The sequence below is a fragment of the Lagenorhynchus albirostris genome, chromosome 6 (genome assembly GCF_949774975.1).
Source record: "Lagenorhynchus albirostris chromosome 6, mLagAlb1.1, whole genome shotgun sequence".
Lineage (NCBI taxonomy): Eukaryota > Metazoa > Chordata > Mammalia > Artiodactyla > Delphinidae > Lagenorhynchus > Lagenorhynchus albirostris.
Window position 1 is genome coordinate 61020964 of NC_083100.1, and position 20024 is coordinate 61040987.

General features: G+C 42.2%; 1 protein-coding gene across 1 annotated transcript in view; it reads left to right on the top strand.

Moving 5' to 3' along the window:
* The window catches only part of METTL8 (methyltransferase 8, tRNA N3-cytidine), a 99254-nt gene that overhangs the window by 40864 nt on the left and 38366 nt on the right, over positions 1 to 20024 (top strand). The window contains exons 8-11 of the mRNA XM_060152663.1: positions 2832 to 2938; positions 3088 to 3153; positions 3896 to 4059; positions 19445 to 19564. Of these exons, the coding sequence (XP_060008646.1) occupies positions 2832 to 2938; positions 3088 to 3153; positions 3896 to 4059; positions 19445 to 19564 (457 nt within the window). The remainder of the gene's footprint in view (positions 1 to 2831; positions 2939 to 3087; positions 3154 to 3895; positions 4060 to 19444; positions 19565 to 20024) is intronic.

Sequence of the window (20024 nt, forward strand, 5' to 3'; positions counted from 1 at the left end):
TCTGGAATTGCATTATGACCCAAGATGGGCTGATAAGAGAAGCAGCTCCCCACCTCTTGCCTTCACCTGCAACGCAGACTTTAAAGGATAGTTGGAAGGAGAGGATTTGCAGAAGGAGGCTACATTTTGAACTATTTGGCTGTTTGTTTTTTTGTGTTTTCGTTTCATGCTTGTTTTGCTAATAATTGCAGAAAGAGATTTTTTTTCTCTGTACGTAAAACATTTATCCGGAAAGTGAATATTTTAAGGTTTAGATATGGTTTTCTTTAATTGTCAAATTCTAAGGATATAAGCACAGTGTGAAAATAACCTGTAATAAAATAAACAAGGAAAAATACTATTCTTTTTCTCTTTCATGTACTTAGGTTCCAGGTTTTTTAAAGAGCTTTTTTTCTAATCATGGCACCTTTTTCTGTCATTTCTCTCTTGTTTTCATAGTTACTTTCATTTTCTTACTACTTATTTCTTTCATAACCTGACATACTGTTTCACCCCGTTATTCCACTTAACAGTGTTTTAAATTTTTATTTTTTTTTAATTTTTAAAAATTTTTGGCTGCATTGGGTCTTCATTGCTGCGTGCCGGCTTTGTCTAGTTGCGGGGAGCAGGATCTACTCTTTGTCGCGGTGCGTGGGCTTCTCGTTGTGGTGGCTTCTCTTGTTTCGGAGCACAGGTTCTAAGGCACGGGCTTCAGTAGTTGTGGCACACAGGCTCAGTAATTTTGGCGCATGGGCTTAGTTGCTCCGCGGCATGTGGGATCTTCCCAGACCAGGGCTCGAACCTGTGTCCCCTGCATTGGCAGGCGGATTCTTAACCACTGTGCCACCAGGGAAGTCCCTGAACAGTGTTTTAATTGGAAGGAATTTACAGATTATCTGATCAAAACCCCTAATTTTTAAAATAAGGTATGCTCAGAAGCTTTAAGAAGCTTGGATAAAGCAGAGACAGCAAGGACTTAGTACACAGGCTGTCATTTACCATTCTCTGCCCAGGGCAGACATTGATAATTGATTTTGTAGATTGTCATTCCCTGTGAGTCTTAAGAGTCCTTTGCAGTAGAGCTCCGTCGGCAGCCAATGTCAGTCACTTGGCTTGATATGAGATCTGAAATCTTTGTCATCTCTGTACCATAATCACATATAAGGCCTTGAACACTTAACCAAAAACATTAAATCAAAAGCAGTCACAGGCTTCCCTGGTGGCACATTGGTCGAGAATCCGCCTGCCAATGCTGGGGACACGGGTTCGATCCCTGGTCTAGGAAGATCCCACATGCCTCGCAGCAACTAAGCCCGTGAGCCACAACTACTGAGCCTGCATGCCACAACTACTGAAGCCCACGCGCCTAGAGCCTGTGCTCCACAATGAGAAGCCACCGCAGTGAGAAGCCCGCACACTGCAACAAAGAGTGGCCCCTGCTTGCCACAACTAGAGAAAGCCCACACGCAGCAGCGAAGACCCAACACAGCCAAAAATAAATTAAAAAAAAAAAAAAAACCAGTCACAAGGGGTCATGTTTGGGAACCAGATGGGTAGAATAAGCAGTAAAAGAAAGAAAGTAATAAGAGCTTCCCAGTATTGAGCTGGGGCTTAGAGTGTGAATAGAATTTAAATAGGCAAAGAGTAAGGAGGAGAGAATTCTTTGAGGGGAAACCACATGAGCAAAGGCATGGACTGCTCAGAGCCAAGCATGTAACAGTTTGGCTAAAAATGCTTCAGATTAGGAAGTAGTGGGAAAGATGTTGGAAAGATTGAGGTCAGTTGTAGGTGATCTTAAGGGCTCAAATAAGAAACTAAGATTTTATCCTGTGGATTAATAAAATCATGAAAATTTGAGCAAAGGGATGATTTGACAAAACCATCATTTTAAGCATACTAATTCATCAATAATATGCAGGAAGGATTGGCAGGGATAATAATAACACCTGTTAAGAAGCAATTCTGTTTCCAGCCTGAGGATGTTGGAGTTTGTATACTAAGGGAGTACCAATGGGATGCGAGAGAGAGAAACGATCAAATATGTAGTTTTTTTTTTTTTTTTTACTGTACGCGGGCCTCTCACTGTTGGGGCCTCTCCCCTTGCAGAGCACAGGCTCCGGACGCGCAGGCTCAGCGGCCATGGCTCACGGGCCCAGCCGCTCCGCGGCACGTGGGATCCTCCAGGACCAGGGCACGAACCCGTATCCCCTGCATCGGCAGGCGGACTCTCAACCAGTGCGCCACCAGGGAAGCCCAAATATGTAGTTTTTTTAAAAAGACATACAATTTGATGACCAAATAGTTGTGCTGAGGATAGTGGAAGAAGAGAAAAATAAAAGGAGTCAAAGATTTCTCTGAGGTGTTACACTTCGGTGAATTTAGTACCTTTGAACTAAATAAAGAAGTCAGAAGGAAAAGCAGCTAGTTTTGGAGGAAAGGTGATCCCCGTTTAGGTATGTCTGATTGGGACAGTTCTGGCATATTTTTTATCTTGCAAGGAAAATGAAACGACTTCATTTTTTTCTGCCTTGGAACTACCTTAATTTGCTGTTAATATCAGGAATGTCTATGTGGTTTTGCAGTTCAGCATTGACATTACACATCAAGCTCTGTGAAGTTACCGCTCTGGTCATTTGGGTGATTTCTTGATATTCTAGGCTTTTTGAATCTGATTATTTAGCAAGTTGGTGTCCTTTTTTCTTTCTATACAAAATATTTTTGGTTTTGTTCCCCTTATATTTGTGGCTTACATTTCTTTGGCCTCATTGAGCTGTGCTTATTTTATCATTAAGGAGGTTAAATGTGACGTATAAAACAAGACTTCCACAGAGTCTCTTGCTTTGTTTTCAAAGGATGCAAGGTGTTGTAAACCGACTGTCCAAGTTACTGAAACCTGGGGGAATGCTGTTATTTCGGGACTATGGAAGATACGATAAGACTCAGCTTCGTTTTAAAAGGGGTAATGGTATATTCAGTTTGGAGTTATTTTCTTGTGTTTTAAAGAATGCTGTGTTTACATTTCATGTCAATTTTGTTGGTGGTGGTGGTGGTGGTTTTCTTAAGGAATACTAAGTTTCTCTTGTCACACTTCTTTTTTTTTTTTTTTAGGGCATTGTTTATCTGAAAACTTTTATGTTCGAGGAGATGGTACCAGAGCATATTTCTTTACAAAAGGTATGTTTATCTATAAGAGGAAATAATTAGCTGTAAAAACTTTCCTTGGGTATTATTTGCAGGGAGAAACTTAAAAGCTCTAAAAATGAGGCTTCAAGAGTTGAATAAACATTAGATGTCTTTACACCTTAGTGATTATAACTGTTCTATGTAAAAGCTCGGAAGTGGCCTTTTTGCCTTTTAAGCTTTTTCCAATTTAAAGAATCACTTGTTTCATCCTCATACCCTAACGAAGTTTCCATTTCAGAGGTACTGTTAGCCCAGATATGAAAAAATTGATGACGTGCCACAGCCAAAAGAGGGAATGTGATTTTAAGAGTCCATAGAAAATTACTTATCTCTTGTCAATTTCTCATTTTAAAAAAGCATTTAAAATGAATCCTTCATTCAAGGACTTTGCCCAAACTTATGTGAGTACTTTTACAATGTGCCATTTGGGGTCTCTGCAAACCAACAAAAACTCAGATCTGGGCACCTTTCAAACTATTGAAAGCTGCAACCGATAGTGTTGTATATCTGTTAACACCTGCTGTGTTCAACTGTTTATACTTGGTATGTTTGTGTGAAATAGAAGAAAACCACTTGGTGTCATGGGTTTCCTTCACCAATTTGTACTAGAGAATGTTTCTTGGTATAAATGAAAATTCAGATGGTCATTCATTCCATTAATGTTCCATTGTTCCTGACTGCCCCTCCCCCCAAGTCACATATCATACATTTGACTGCCATTCTTGTCTCACAGGGGAAGTCCACGATATGTTCTGCAAGGCTGGGTTAAATGAGAAGCAAAATCTGGTCGATCGTCGCTTACAAGTTAATAGGAAAAAAAAAGTGAAAATGCACCGAGTTTGGGTTCAAGGAAAATTCCAGAAACCATTACCCTTCACTCAAAAAAGCTCCAAATTGGTATTTTCACTCTTTTCTCATGGCTGAACTATGTATCATGTTAAGGTACAAACTAGAGGATTACACTATTCACAGTCTTCTGTAAATCTTTCATTTTTGAAAAGACAGAAGAAGAGAATTTGTATATCCTGCTGTTTACCATGGGTGGGCTCTTTTGTGCATTTTAAGCACATGGAAGTGATTTGGAAGAGAGCACAGTATTCTGTGTTTTCAAAACGTAATATGCTAAAGCTTGTTTGGATTTATTACATCTTAACCATTTTGTTTGTTGTTTGAGTTTTATAAGCATTCAGTTAAATTACCAATATAAGTCAGATGATTCTGAGAAGCGGAAACCTGCCATTTTTTAGAAGTGAAAAAAACCCATCTACTTTATTTATACATTAGTTGAACACAGTTGAACTCTCCTCCACTGTTAACTGATAGCAGAGAGGCAGCTCACCTTGTTTCCAAGGAAAGTCACAAGACCAAGACAAAAGTATATATTTTTTTGTTTTGTCGTTGTTCGTCCCAAAACTTTCTTTTTCTTTAATTCACAGACTAATGTCTGAAACAGAATTTTAGTTTCTCTTTCCTTTCCTAAAATTGGGGAAGTATGACCAATGCTAATATTATTTTCAGGCTATTCTTAGGTGTACAAGTTGGAAGCCTTCTTTAAGACAACTGTCATACCCAAGAAAATTCTTAAATCGTAGCAATTAAAAATTTATTTACCACCTTGCCTCAAAAAAGACATAAATTGGCTTGCAAATTGTACTTGGTAAAAATGGAGTTTCTAAAACTGGTCTGTCATTCATTATACAACATATACTGAGTACTTACATTGTGCTGAATTATATGGAATAATACAATAAAGACCCAGCTCTGTCTTCTGAGAGCATAAATAGGCTCTAGCTGGCAAAGCAAACTGTGCATCCCAAGCCTCTAAATCATGATCTAAGATAACATGTGAGCAAGTACTCAAATACGGAGCTTATCAGCTAGCTGGTATGCTTGACTGATTATGAGCCACAGAAACCTGGAAGACATGGACAATCTCCTGAAAGGACCACCATCAGAATGATCAGTTCCAACTATTTTTCCTTTTTGAACTCACTTAAAATTCAACTTCCTGGAAGCATATGATTGGTCCAATGTGGATCATGGATTCATCTTTTTTTTTTTTTTTTTTTTTGCGGTACGTGGGCCTCTCACTGTTGTGGCCTCTCCCGTTGCGGAGCACAGGCTCCGGATGCACAGGCTCAGCGGCCACGGCTCACGGGCCCAGCCGCTCCGCGGCACGTGGGATCTTCCCGGGCCGGGGCACGAACCCGTGTCCCCTGCATCGGCAGGCAGACTCTCAACCAGTGCGCCACCAGGGAAGCCCCATGGATTCATCTTTTGACAGACTGGGGCAGGACAGGTTATTTGATGGCACCACCAGACTATATGGAATGGAGGCAAGTTCCTCGAAGGAAAATCAAGACACTGTTATCAAAAAGAGGGAAGGGTTGCTGCCCAGTCACAGACATCGTGTGGTGGTAGCAGTAGTAATAATGGTTCTGAAGAGAGAGAAAGATCAGCTGTGGGATGGAAGGGAAAGAATCAGGGTTCTGGGAGGAGGTAGGTCTCAGGCTAGTCCTAGAACATATGCTCTCAGAAGATGGTGAGAAGACAGGTATGTTTGGTGGGGATATGGATATTCATGATTCGGAATAGTGGAGAAAAGATGGGGAGGGCATCTATAGACAGCCTTGAATAGAGGGTGCATTGGGTTCTGGTCTCTGGACTAGAGCCATCCGAGGTTGGTTTATTTCTGTTTTATCCTAGCCATGGTGTGTTATAAATATATTTAGAGAGATTGATTGAGGAGTCGTCAACAGAATGGAATGCAGTGAGGTCAGAGATCAGGGCAAGGAGAACCACGGAAGGTTTTTGCATACATTTTCCTTGATAACAAGTCCTCAGAAGTACAATATCAAGGTTTCTGTTTAAACATGCAGTAAATGTAAAAGTCAAAATTTGCCTGGGACTCTTAACTCAGTTGTTTTCCTAATTAAAGTGTATATTTAAAAGCCAAACTAGTAACGAAGGTATTACGTACAGCAAGGGCAGTTAGATAAGTTAATGTTGCTATGGGAACCCCAGCAGATCTTCTTGTGTCTCAATTTAAAACTCATGGCCCAAGGTGGTTTTAAAAACAACAGAAGGTAAAATTATTCCCACATTCTCATACATGTAAATCGTACTGTCTCTCTCTGTCCTAAATAGCAGATTCAAGCCAGCTTCTTGACTGGCACAGTAAAATGCTGCTCCGTGTCTTTCTATAATGTATTACAGCATGTAGTTAACCTTTAGAAACTTCAAAAATACATCCACCAAATTTGGACTGTGAGACACAAACTGGGCTCTTTTGGGCTCTGTCTAGCATAGACCTCCTATTCCACATGGCTGCTCAATGGGCCATTTCTATCAGTGTCTTCTGCTTGTCTGGTCAGTCTTTCCCTCCCTTAGCCTACCTGAATCAACCCCCTACTTAGAGTTTGCTGCCAGACAAAATGTAGATGTTTTTTGGCAGAGGAAAAATAAGAGAAAGACCTGATTTGGAATATTGCCTATAGATATTAAGAAATCATGAAATGTTGCAAATGCATCTGCTTGGGTATTAGTTTAAAATATTTGATAACTTCATGAAATTCTCATCTTTTCCCTCACATCTATGGAGATAGGACTAGTCAGTTAGGCAGAGTTTGATATTTAAAACTTCATCTGCTGAGGGAGCTGAATTTCAAAAGGACTATTTTCTTTCTAACAGAAAAAGATGTGTTCCTTCATTTTATAATACAGAAACAATGAAAGATGCTATATTAAAAATGCACCCTCTGTTTTCCTCCATTTATAAAAATTCACTTTTGAGCATTTTCCAAATGTAAAAATTCTCACACACATGAAGTACTGTTTCATAAGGTTGTGAGAAAGCCGAGGTAGCGGTTTCTATTATTAAAAGTTTTGCATTTCGGTATGACACATTTGTCGTATTGAAACACCCAGTTAATGTTGACTTCTGAGAACTTATTTGCTTTGCTTGTCTCAGTTCCATATGCGTTGTCTCTAAATTTTGAATACATCGAGGTTTCTACCATCATGCAGTCTAAATCGTTGCTATACATATTTGTACGTGAAAATTATTCACCCGTATGCGAAGAGCTGCCCTCCCGGGCATCAGGACCATGTAAACCGTTCAACATCAGGTGACTTAAATTCTTGCCCCCAGACTCCTAGGCTGTATTCCTCTGGTTTTCCAACTCATCAAAGCCAATTTCTGAAGCCAGAATATATCACGCATTATTACTTCTAATTGGTTTTAATGTTTGTTATGCTCCTCACAAGTGCAGATAACTTCACATTTGCATCATTAATAGGCCTTTTTCTGAGCCTCTGCTTCTTCTGCTTTCTGCCTCTGTTAGTCATCAGTAGACGTGTTGGTGTGGGTATTCACCTCCCTTCCTTGTGAAAAGTGCCTTGTAAAATCTAAAGCACTGAATATATGTGAGGTATTGTTATTAATAACAGTATTTACAGTCTACAAGGCAGCATACAGAGTACTCCAGCAACAGAAACTTTTTCAGTGGTTTTATGAGACCTTGTGAGGAAGACAGTAAAATGCATGGAAAAATATTGCCTGCAAGTCAGACAGGAAGCATGGGTCCTAGTTCCTGTTGAACCGCTTAGCTGCTCTTAATTTACCTCTGAGTGCTAAGTCTTTTATACACTACACTTTTATATACCACATTATTCCTTCATTTAATCTCAAACTCCTATGAATTAGTTTTTACTGTAACCATTTAACAGATAAGACTGGAGCTCTGAGGTACTGGGTAATTTGCCTAGGATATCACCGCAAGTCAGTGGCAGAAACACAATTTGGGCCCAGAAGTGTCTGATTCCAAAACCTCTAGTCTCATCAGTACACTTTTAATTGATAGACTCAAACGCTGTTTGGGAAAGCTGCTGGAGAAGAAAAAGAGCTCCTGAATCAAGCAGAGAATTATAGCAATGGGTGGGAGTTTGGATCAGACGATCTTCAAGGAGACAGCTCATTCTAGATCCAGTGATTCTATGAAATAGGTAGGTAGTACTTATCCACAGTTACAAACTGGGAAGGAAGAGAAGGAAAGGAACGAAGAGGAATAACAAAGCAAAAGCTTGCAGTCAGCTCTTTTCAGCATTCTGCATATGTTTACTTCTGCTCTCACCCCACCCCCCTTCGGGCTTCAGCCTTCCACTTGGCTCCCCTGCGAGCACACAGAGCACCCATCACTTGCATACTCCTCACTTAAAGAAAATAAATCAGTCTGTACTGCAAGGGGGTAGGGGGAACCCTCAAAGGGATCAGCTCCAGCATAATCTAAAATATGTGATCAGGGAGTGTCAATAATAAAATGAGTGAAAACATCTTTGTTTAAAACATTGTATGTACAATAATGCCAATTCAAGCCTGACATGTTGAGCATTCCGTGGAATATGGCTTGGGATTTGAGAGGCCCAAAGTTACCTGCAGGTTGGCTTTGGTGTAGTTATAAGTATAAATAGAAGTAAAATAACAGTTGCATCTTCATTTATAATGAATATATACTGTGGCCTCAAAGCTGCAGAGGAGAGTGGATGCCAAAATCTATCTTTCATTAACATATGCCTTAAATGACAGGGAAGAGGTGTTAAGACAAAATTACTTTTTCCTCTGCGTATGAGTCAGCAACATGCAAGTAATAATAGTTCTGCGTGTGAGTCCCTACAGAGGGTAAGAAAAACAGCATCAAATTGAAAATGCAAGTTCACCTGCCGGAGGGGCCCAGGTGGCGGTAGAGCACAGCTCCCTTGAGCACCATCTTGAAGTGTCTCAGGGCACAGTGACCCCAACTCTGGCAAGCCAGGTTGGCATGATCTGCATGGAGGACGTTAAAACCTCCAGATAGTCAAAGACAACTCACCCTCAGCTGCTCCTGGACCTCATCAAAAGCAAGCTACAAGGCACCACCACTGTCCAAGAGTTTAAAACAGCTGCTTTGGATTCTACGGTGCATGTGGTTTCACAACCACTTAACCTTTAGTCAGGAACAGCTAGAGGCAGGTGAATGGATAAATACATGTTAACATTACATAAGGAGAAAAAAATAATATTTAGGAGCACACGGACTTCAAGTAGTCACAAACAGCATTTAGTTAGCTGTGTCCTTGGCATCCCAGTGATTTATGTCTTTATCTTTGATTTTCTCCAGCAGATAGGCACTAAGTAGAGCCTGGACTCCAGAAAAGATATGATTTTCTATCAGGTGTTAACTGCTAAATTAGGTGAGCTGTTCATTGCCTCCTAAAAAGCCCCAAACATCTCTCCTACTTGGGCTGGTGTCCAGGAAAACTATGAGTTTTGTTATCCTTACACAAATTTTTTGGCAGTGTTTTCAACCCATTGCTTCTTTATGTGACACTTCCTAGTTCATTGCAGAAAAAGAAATTAGTTTTTTTCTTACTTAATCTTTATATATCAGTTGTTGGTTGTTTCAAAAAACTTTGGGGAAGGGCAGTCACCCTTCAAGTCTAAGCCTTTCTCATTGGGAAAAAGCTCTAAAACTGTGTAACTTCCTAAAATTAATGATGAGATGCTGTTGAGTCTCTTGCATTAGTTTGTTGATGGTTTTGTTTTTTTTTTAAATGCTGTGTACTTAACACAAGGAACACTATGCAGTTGCTGCCTCATTTCTCTCACCTCCTGCCTTTTGAGAGTAACGTCTTTCTCCTGAGGCTGTCCTGCTGAACAGACATGTAGTTACGCCGCACTCCCTCAGGTGAGCTGGAACAGCGTCCCCTTAAGCAGCATTTGGAACTTGCACTGAAAGAGAATGGCTGAAATTGCCAGTGTCACATGCCGCATTGAAGCAAGGAAATTTCTGCCTCTAAGGATAATAGCTTTTCTCCTTGCTCATACATCTTCCTTCACAGCCCTCATTTATTTTAATGTATATATTCCACTTTGACTCTCTGGAAGATATTTTTAAAGGTTTTTTAAAAAAATCCAAATGAAAGATGAAATTCAGGATCCAGAAAAGCATTTACTCTGTTTATCCTCTCCATGAATGTATTCTTAATCAACAGTCTTTCTGAGCATCTCTTCATTTGCTGCTTTGTTTCGTAATAGAATACTTGGGCTCTGGAGATTAGTGAGACAAAGACAAAGCTTCATTATAACCATCCTTGTTTTACTCCCTTGTCTTATAGGCTTTCTCTTCCTAACTCACTCTCCAGGTGCTTCTTTCTCTTGCCAAATAGCGCAAGGAAATACTTTTGCAGATCTTTTGTTTACTTTAGAAAAAACACTGATCCAGCCTTTCCCATTCGGGAGTGCTGCTCATTTCCTGACTGGCCTTTAAAGTTTGGCTCGGTAGCAACTTGGGGATTTGTTTTCTACCCAGAGTGAAAGGAGCTGGGTGCCTAGCAGCCCCATGCTGGAATGAGAATTAAATTCTGCTCATTCCCTGGATAAGCAAGCTGATGCTTTCCTTGTAAGTTCCCCCCCCCCCCATTCCTCAAAGCTTTAATGTTTAGTCATTTAGCTTTAGCTTTTTAAAAGACATTTTAATAGGGTTGTCTCTCCTCCAAGTGCATGCAGAAGCTGATCATGGGCACAGGGAAACTCTTAAGAATAAAGAATTCCCTGTTTGCTGGTTTTTACCTACAATGAAAACGATGTACAACACATGCAGTGCTTACCCCTACTGCAGTTCCATTGCCAGTTGCCTGGCCTGGGACAGGAGGAACTGTAACACCCAAGGAATTTGGCTTGAGCTACCTCACTTTCTAAGTCCCCAAGACTGCCAAGTTAATGAAGCTTTGGTTATTACTCAGTTGAACATTTTCTGACTGCATGTAAGCTTTATAAATCTCGTGCTTTCTTCTCTTTGGCACGTTTACATTAAATTTTATTCTAGTTATGTAACTTTGTACTATAGTTATGTTTATATATGAATGTAAGTTACTCTTGATTCATCCTGCCTTGGGGTATTTATTATAGTTTGTTATGAAGTGTCAGTAACTTTCCAAAGAGAGTGGCTTTCTAAACCTGGAGCCTATATTTTTATATATTAATGCATTCTTTACATTAAAAGATTTATTTATTTATTTATTTATTTTTTGCGGTACGCGGGCCTCTCACTGTTGTGGCCTCTCCCGTTGCGGAGCACAGATTCTGGACGCACAGGCTCAGCGGCCATGGCTCACGGGCCCAGCCGCTCCGCGGCATGTGGGATCTTCCCGGACCGGGGCACGAACCCGTGTCCCCTGCATCGGCAGGCGGACTCTCAACCGCTGCGCCACCAGGGAAGCCCTAAAAGATGTTTAATGTAAAAGGTTAGTTGAATGCTAAAAATAGAAAACCTTGACTGACAAAGGTCTTAACTACATCGGAGTGGGCGTTGTCTTTAAGGACTTAATCTATAATATAAAATAATATGGCAAATAAAATACCATATGGGGGGGAGTTACAGACAAAGTTATTGGCATAGACAAGGTCCGTTTGAGGAAGCGTACCATGTCAATATGATGACAGCGGAATCTAGGGTCAGTCATTCCTCTAAAGCTCAGCCAGACACATAGAAACAGTCACCATTAGGAAAGGTTACCAGCAGAAGCGTCTGGCACACTGGCCTAGAGAAAGTGGGCAGTGTTCACAGGCAGAATAGCCAAATACTGTTCCAGTGACCCAAAGAAAAATGCGAGGTCAGAGAAGTTTGTAGCAAGAGTGACTTGAAACTGAACCCCAGAGAACTAGACTGTAAGCTTAAATGCCTCCTAGCCTGGCTCAGGAAGAACCAAAGAAAGACTTCACTGAGCCTTGGGAATAGGAAGGCTGCAGAGGCCATGAGCTCTTTTTCTGTTTACCTGAATTATATCACAGAAATAGCCATTAAGACATTTTGTTCTTGATACTTTTTTTTTGGTACTTTTTATTTTATTTTATTTTTTTATCTTTGGCTGTGTTGGGTCTTCGTTGCTGCACACAGGCTTTGTCTGGTTGTGGCGAGCGGGAGCTACTCTTGGTTGCAGACACGGGCTTCTCATTGCGGTGGCTTCTCTTGTTGTGGAGCACAGGCTCTAGGTGTGCAGACTTCAGTAGTTGTGGCACACAAGCTCAGTAGTTGTGGCGCACGGGCTCTAGAGCACAGACTCAGTAGTTATGGCACACGGGCTTAGTTGCTCTGCGGCATGTGGGATCTTCCCGGACCAGGGCTCGAACCCGTGTCCCCTGCATTGGCAGGCGGATAATTAACCACTGCCCCACCAGGGAAGCCCCTTTGATACTTTTTAGAAGAGCAAAGACTTGCCTTTATCTGATTCTTACTTTTGATTCCAGAGCCCTTGTGCTTGTTTTCCATCACGGCATGTCACAAAGTATGAGTTTATTGATGTTCATAAACCTGGAAAGATGGGGTACAGCTTTAGGATAAACACGCCCAGAGAGGTGCAGGCAGCAGGGGACACTGGCCAAGCCAGAAGATCGTCCTCATTCCCCAGTGTGACAGAGAAAGGTCTAGCTCCTACTTTGCACAAGGGAACAGATTAGGTATCAATGTAATAGAGTCACCAAGTGATTAAGATCTGCTGACCCTCTGCAAGGAAGTAAATGGAGGGCAAGTAAAGAATACAGGCCAGAATAGCCTATGAGACAATACCATGATATGCAGTCACCACCACCTGGTGAGGTTTGAGAAGCCCCCCAAAGCACTATTCCTGTGTTCCCTGCCCACATTTTAAACCAACTGAGAGACTGAGGTGCCAACAGATGAAGATTAAAACATGAGCTTAATTACCGATGTAGCTGGTACAGTAGAGAATGGCTCAGGGTGCATGGAAACAGTTGCCCCCCAGTACTGAACCCCAGAATCAAGACCCACAGCTGGACAGCCACGAGACTCTACCCATGGGGGGTCTGCCCCTGTAGAGCCTTTTACAGAGCAGCTGGCTTCCAAGAGAGAGTGAAAAAGGACTAGTTTAAACATGCCTAATTCATTTCCCAAATTCACTTTTTAGCCAAGTCACTTCACCTCTCCCAGGAATGAGGAAGACAGGACTGAAGAGACCAGTTGCTGTCCCTCCACATGGTGAGAAACAACAGGAGTGGGAATTACCTAAACATTTTGTAAGTGCTGGGTAAAGCATACCCCACATCTACCGAGACTCGAGCAATGTGGAGTGGACTCTATTTCGTCCTTTTGTCACTTGTTGAGTCATCTGCTCAGCATTTACCTGTAAGCCTGTGGCAGCTTACCTGGTCTGTAAGCATCTGCCTTAGTGATGGGTGGAATCCGCAGGGTATGCAGTGACACTTGTATGTGGTTAGAATACCGGGGACTGCAAACAGAATGAATTTCCAAAGTTATAACCAGTGACTTATTCTAGGAACCCTACTACACTTAAACCTTTACTAGATTGCTAAATAAATGGCCAGGAGGTCTAGCAACTTTGCCAAGCACCGCTTCTACATTGACTCACTGTACACCAGCACTTCTCAAACTATCCGAGGCGAAGGACCAGTAGTTGCTTTTTGTTTTGTTTTGCCCGTTTCCAACCTGTCACAGACCAGTACTTTTGTAAAACACAATAAAGATGAATTAGTAGGAAAAAAAAAGATATACTCCAGTTTCTGGCATTGCTTCCTGGTCTCTGCCCTCTCCCCACAATCTCTCCATATTACTGCCCTGTCAGCCAGTGCTTACCAGCTACATGTCAGGCATTGCTCTAGGTTTTGGGAATGAAGGGTTGAACAGGAAAAAGGAAAGAGACAAGCCCAAGATTTTTACTAGATTCATCAGTTATAACCTTACTCGGTCTCTCTGCTCACCCGGTCACAGACTGGGAATGAAACAGTTCCCAGACCAGCACCCAGTCACAACCCATCCCTTGAGCTGCACTGCTCTAAACCACAGGGAGACTAAAAATCCATGTCACAGTATTTGTTCAGCTTTGCCTCCTGAGCCCTGTTGTCTCTCTTCACCTCAGAGTGTACAATGCCAGGGCCTGGGCTCTTGCACCTAGAAATGCTTGGTCCAGGTGCTCAGTGCTTTTCGCTGCTATCCTTTTCACATAGTTGTCTGTGTTAAGTGCACAAAACCACACCTCACCACCCAGCTGTCACCAGGATTCCTGGTGGTTATTGTTCCTTTTATTTGTTCACTTTTTAAAATTTTGACTTTTTGTGAATATGTGAATCAGTGCAAAATAGTTTCTATGCCAATGTAAAATGGAAAGGGAGATGATTCAGTTCTTTTGTTGAAGTCAAAACTTGTAATTTTTTCCCCCACTCAGTAGTGTTTAAATGCTAGATTGATGCCAGACTCAAAGAACATGGAGAACTTGGGGAAAGGCCAGAGACAGATAAACGATTAGTAATAGTTTGTTACAAGGGCCATGATTAGAGGCTGAAGAAAATGTGTTTATTAACCCTAGAAGAAGAGCATGCTACAGGATGAGAATGATAGCTCCCAGGTAGAAACAGGTAAAAAGGGTTCTCAGAGAAGAGAAGAAACATGGGGCCCATTTGGATATAAATCCTAGCTTCGCTCCTGCTGGCTGTGTAACCTTAAACAAGACATGTAACATCTCTGAGCCTCAGTAATTGGAGATGATATTGCTTGCCTGAAGATTGTTGTAAGGACTAAATATAATGCACATCAAGTGCAAGACATGATGCCTGGAGATAATTGGTGCTTAATAAGTGGTAATTAATAGTTTTTTTTAAACAAAGGATGGTGATCAAGTCATCTTTTTTTAAGGGAGGAGAAATTCACTCTTCCTATAATATACATATTTTAAATTAGCCATAAGAAATTTTTCTAACTATGAAGAGTTAAGTTTCCTTACTTCAAATTATTGCTGTTTTCTTGACTTACATCCAATTCAGTTCAAACATATATTAAGCATCCATCCACTGTGTGCCAGATATTGCCAGACACAATGCTGGAATGAATAAGACTCGGCCCTTGCTCTTCGGATGCCCACAACTTAGGATGGATGACCATTTGTCTGAGATGTGGTATCTCCTACTTAAATCTCTTGGCTTCGGCTGGCCACTGCCATTCGACCACCATAGTCTACCCAACCCCGGCATATTAATTTGCATCCTAGTTTTTGAGACCCTTTTCAAAGCCCCCCGTGAATAAATCTAGTCACGTACTACCCAGCAAAAGCCAAACAAATCGTGTGAAACAAGGTGTAGCCCCTGTGTCACAGACCCTCTTGTGTGTAAGTTCCCTTTTAATAATTCTGCCCATACTTCTACATAGATCACCTCCTACCACAGCATTTAGGGCTTCCACTTATAATACCACTCAGCACCATTCTGCATTACCACAACCCATCCAACCTGTCACAATTGGGATGAGGTCTGAGCTGCCTTCAAGAGAGCTGCAAACTGCTGCTATCAGTGCTACAAAGCCCCACCCCACACACTGTTCACCTGATCTGGTCATACAAGCAAGAAACCTGGCTCATCTCTTGCCACAGTCATCACCTGATCACATAAATTCAAAAACTAGCCCCCGTGGAGCCCAGAAATAAACCTCTGCATACATCCTCAAATGATTTTTGCAAAGGGTGGCAAGACCATTCAATGAGGCAAGGACAGTCTTTCCAACAAATTACGTTGGGAAAACTGAATTTCCACATGCAAAAGAATTAAGTTGAGGACTTCCCTGGCGGCACAGTGGTTGAGAATCCGCCTGCCAATGCAGGGGACATGGGTTCGAGCCCTGGTCCGGGAAGATCCCGCGTGCCACAGAGCAGCTAAGCCTATGAGCCACAACTACGGAGCCTGTGCTCTAGAGCCCGTGCTCCGCAGCAAGAGAAGCCACCACAATGAGAAGCTGGCATAGCACAACGAAGAGTAGCCCCTGCTCACCACAACCAGAGAAAGCCGGCACGCAGCAACGAAGACCCAACGCAGCCAAAAATATATGTATGTATTAATTAATTAATTAATTTAAAAGAATTAAGTTGGACCCTAACTTTATACCACATAGAAAAATTAATTCAAAATGGATAAAAACCCAAAAGTGAGACCTAAAACTAAAATTCTTAGAGGAAAACACAAGGGAAAAGCTTCATGACATTGGATTTAGCAATGATTTCTTGGAATAAGAAAGCACAGGCAGCAACACAGGCAGCACAGGCAACAACAACAAAAAGGTAACTTGGAATACATTAAAATGTAAAACTTTTGTACATCAAAAGATAATCAGCAGGGGCTTCCCTGGTGGCGCAGTGGTTGAGAATCTGCCTGCTAATGCAGGGGACACGGGTTCAAGCCCTGGTCTGGGAGGATCCCACATGCCACGGAGCAACTAGGCCCTTGAGCCACAACTACTGAGCCTGCGCGTCTGGAGCCTGTGTTCTGCAACAGGAGAGGCGGCGATAGTGAGAGGCCCGTGCACTGCGATGAAGAGTGGCCCCCGCTTGCCACAACTAGAGAGAGCCCTCACACAGAAACGAAGAACCAACACAGCAAAAATAAATAAATAAATGAACTCCTACCCCCCCCCCCAAAAATAGAATCAGCAGAGTGAAAAGGCAACCCACAGAACAGGAGAAAATATATGCAAATCATATATTTGATAAGGGGTTAATGGCCAGAATATATGAAGAACTCCTACAGCTCAACAACAAAAAAATCGATTAAAAAATGAGCCAAGGGTATTCCCTGGTGGTGCAGTGGTTGAGAGTCCGCCTACCGATGCAGGGGACACGGGTTCGTGCCCTGGTCCGGGAAGATCTCACATGCCGAGGAGCGGCTGGGCCCGTGAGCCATGGCCGCTGGGCCTGCGCGTCCAGAGCCTGTGCTCCGCAACAGGAGAGGCCACAGCAGTGAGAGGCACGCATACCACAAAAAAAAAAAAAAAAAAAAAAAGAGCCAAGGACTTAAACAGATGTTTCTCTAAAGAAGATATTACAAATGGCCAGTAAGCACATGAAAAGATGTTCAACATCACTAATCGAAACCACAGTTGCAAAGCACCTCACACCTATTAGGATGGCACTATCAAAAAACAAAGTAACTGTTGGCAAGAATGTGGAGAAATGGGAACCTTTGTGCCCTGTTGGTAGGAATGTAAAATGGTGCAGTGCCTATGGGAAACAGTACGGTGGTTCCTCAAAAAATTAAAAGTAGAATTACCATGTAACCCAACAATCCCACTTCTATATATATATCCAAAAGAGTTAAAAAGTGGGGACCCAAAGAGGTATTTGTACATATACGTTTATAGCAGCATTCATAATAACCAAAAGGTAGAAGCAACCCAAGTGTTCATCAGCACACGAATGGGTAAGCAAAACATGGTGTATACATACAAAGTGATATTATTCAGTCTTTAAAAGGAAGGAAATTCTGACACATGCTATAACAACATAGATGAACCTTGAGGACATTATGGTAGTTGAAATAAGCTAGTCACAGAAGGACAAGGTATGATTCCACTTACAGGTACATGTAATTCATAGAGACAGAAAAGCTTCATGACATTGAATTTAGCAATGATTTCTTGGAATATGACAACGTATTCAGATTCATAGAGACAGAAAGTAGACTGGGGTCGCCAGGGTTTTAGTTTTACAAGATGAAAAGAGTTGTGTGGATGGATGGTGGTGATGGTAACACAGTGTGAATGTATTTAGTGCCACTGAGCTGTACACTAAAAAAGGTTAAGATGGTAAGTTTTGTGTTATGTGTATTTTTACCACAGTTAAAAAACAAAAACTAGCCCTGGTGTTCAGCCTGGCCTTCCCAAATCATGAACTTGCTGCCTTCTGTCTCTAGCTCTCTGCCCTTCCCATCCACTTTCCATACACACCACCCTGCCTTCCACCAGTCTTCACTATGCCCAGCCCACTTGGCCTCAGCCTGGCATTTTGCATACCCTCTCATTGCCCACTCCCAGGAGAGAGGGCTTAAGTACAAGAGATCCTGGGCTCCCACCACCATAGTACCTTCTCATAACACCCAGCACTAAGAATGTACCATCAAACCCTTCACCAAGCAGACCTGGAAAAGTTTGAGACCTTCCACCAACCCTTGTGCTTGGGAGTGATGGGTGAATGGAGAGGACCTAAAGCAAATGTGTTACATTTGACTCTCCCCACACAGTGTGCTGGCGCAACAGAAAAAAACCACCCCAGCATTTGTTGAGGGTCTTAGTTGGAATTCTAGGCACTGCATTTACTCCAGCTCTCTGCCTCCTGCCTTTGGACAAAAAAGTTCATTTCCCTTTTTCTGATTCTTACATCTCCCTTCAGAGTTCATGCTCATCTTCTTACCTATTACCTTGGCTTCCCTGCTATTTCAATCCAAATATCCCTTCCAACTGTGGTCCCTAAGGCTTGGTCTTAAGGGGTGTCACAAATATGACACACATGGCAAACCTGGGAGGTAGGAGGCAATATAGAAAGGTCCGTGCTACCGATTTCAATATTTCCTTGACTTTAGAGAATATCTAGATTCTTTAGAATCTGTGACCAAGTTAAAAGTTTCGGTCATATAAAATGAGGCTATACACACTTTCTGTTTTGCTCTTTTTTATTTAAAAAGTTTATTATTTTCTTAGTTGCTTATCTCTGCCCACTCTCTTCTGGACCTAATTATCCTAGATCCTTTCTGTACTCAAAGGTGGTTTGCAGCATCAGCATCACCAGGGAGGTTGTTAGAAATTCAGCTCAGTCCCCATCCCAGACGTTTTAAATCAGGATCTGCATTTTAACAAGATCCCCCGGTAATTCATATGCATATTGAAACTAGAATTGTTCTAGAAAGCTTCTAACTCCTGTTGGAGCAATGGCTCTCAGGACGTTGGCTGTTCATTAGAAGCACCTGGAAGCTCTTAACACCTTTTGATGCTTCAGGTCCCACCACCTGATTCTGATTTTATCCGTCCACGGGGGCCCAGGGAATTGGTGTTTGTTTGTGATTCTCTCAGAGACTTTGATACTTAGCCAGGGTGGAGGACCATTGAGGGTATGACTTAAAGGAAACTATCACATAGAATTCCATGGATTTTGAACTGATTTGGAGTTGTAAAAAAGTAGAGTCAGATAGTTAAATCTGAATAGGTTTTGAACCTACATATATGAATATTAACTTGAAACTACAGATTATATACTCAGGAAAGGTCTTCTTAGTATATCAAATCTCTTAACTTCCTGGGACAAAAAAAGAAATATAGTGAGGGGAGAGAGGAGGAGAGAGAGAGAGGAGAGATTAATAAAATACATATCAGAAAACCTATCGATTGTATGTATAAGCAAATTCTACTTAAAAGTCTTCCTCTCTTATTCCTTATCTGTGTCTTATTATCTTTTTCCTCAGTCCTTAGAGTGTCTCAACAGCTCTCTTCTATCAAATGGCGTCCAGGGCTTTCCACCCAGCCCATGCTCCTGTCCCAGCGCCCAAAGCTGGTGCTGCTTCCTGCTGCTGCCGAGGGCTCAGGTACAGGGTACTGGTGGGAGCAGCCATTACTATCACTTTGGCTGGGTTTCCCTGGTGGCGCAGTGGTTGAGAGTTCGCCTGCTGATGCAGGGGACATGGGTTCATGCCCCGGGCCGGGAAGATCCCACATGCTGCGGAGCGGCTGGGCCCGTGAGCCATGGCTGCTGAGCCTGCGCGTCCGGAGCCTGTGCTCCGCAACGGGAGAGGCCACAACAGTGAGAGGCCCGCGTACCGCAAAACAAAAACAAAAACAAAAACTATGACTTTGGCTGCTGGTGCTATTTGGTTGATGCCCCAGGAAACTCACTGTACTAGTGCACTCTGCCCAGGCATGCTAGAATCCCAGCAGTGAGGACCTCAAGTTGTCCTTATACACACTTCTTGCAAATCAGCCATGGGGGCATGACGTAACGGCCCCAACACACATGCACTAGAACAACTTTAGTATCACCACACCAAT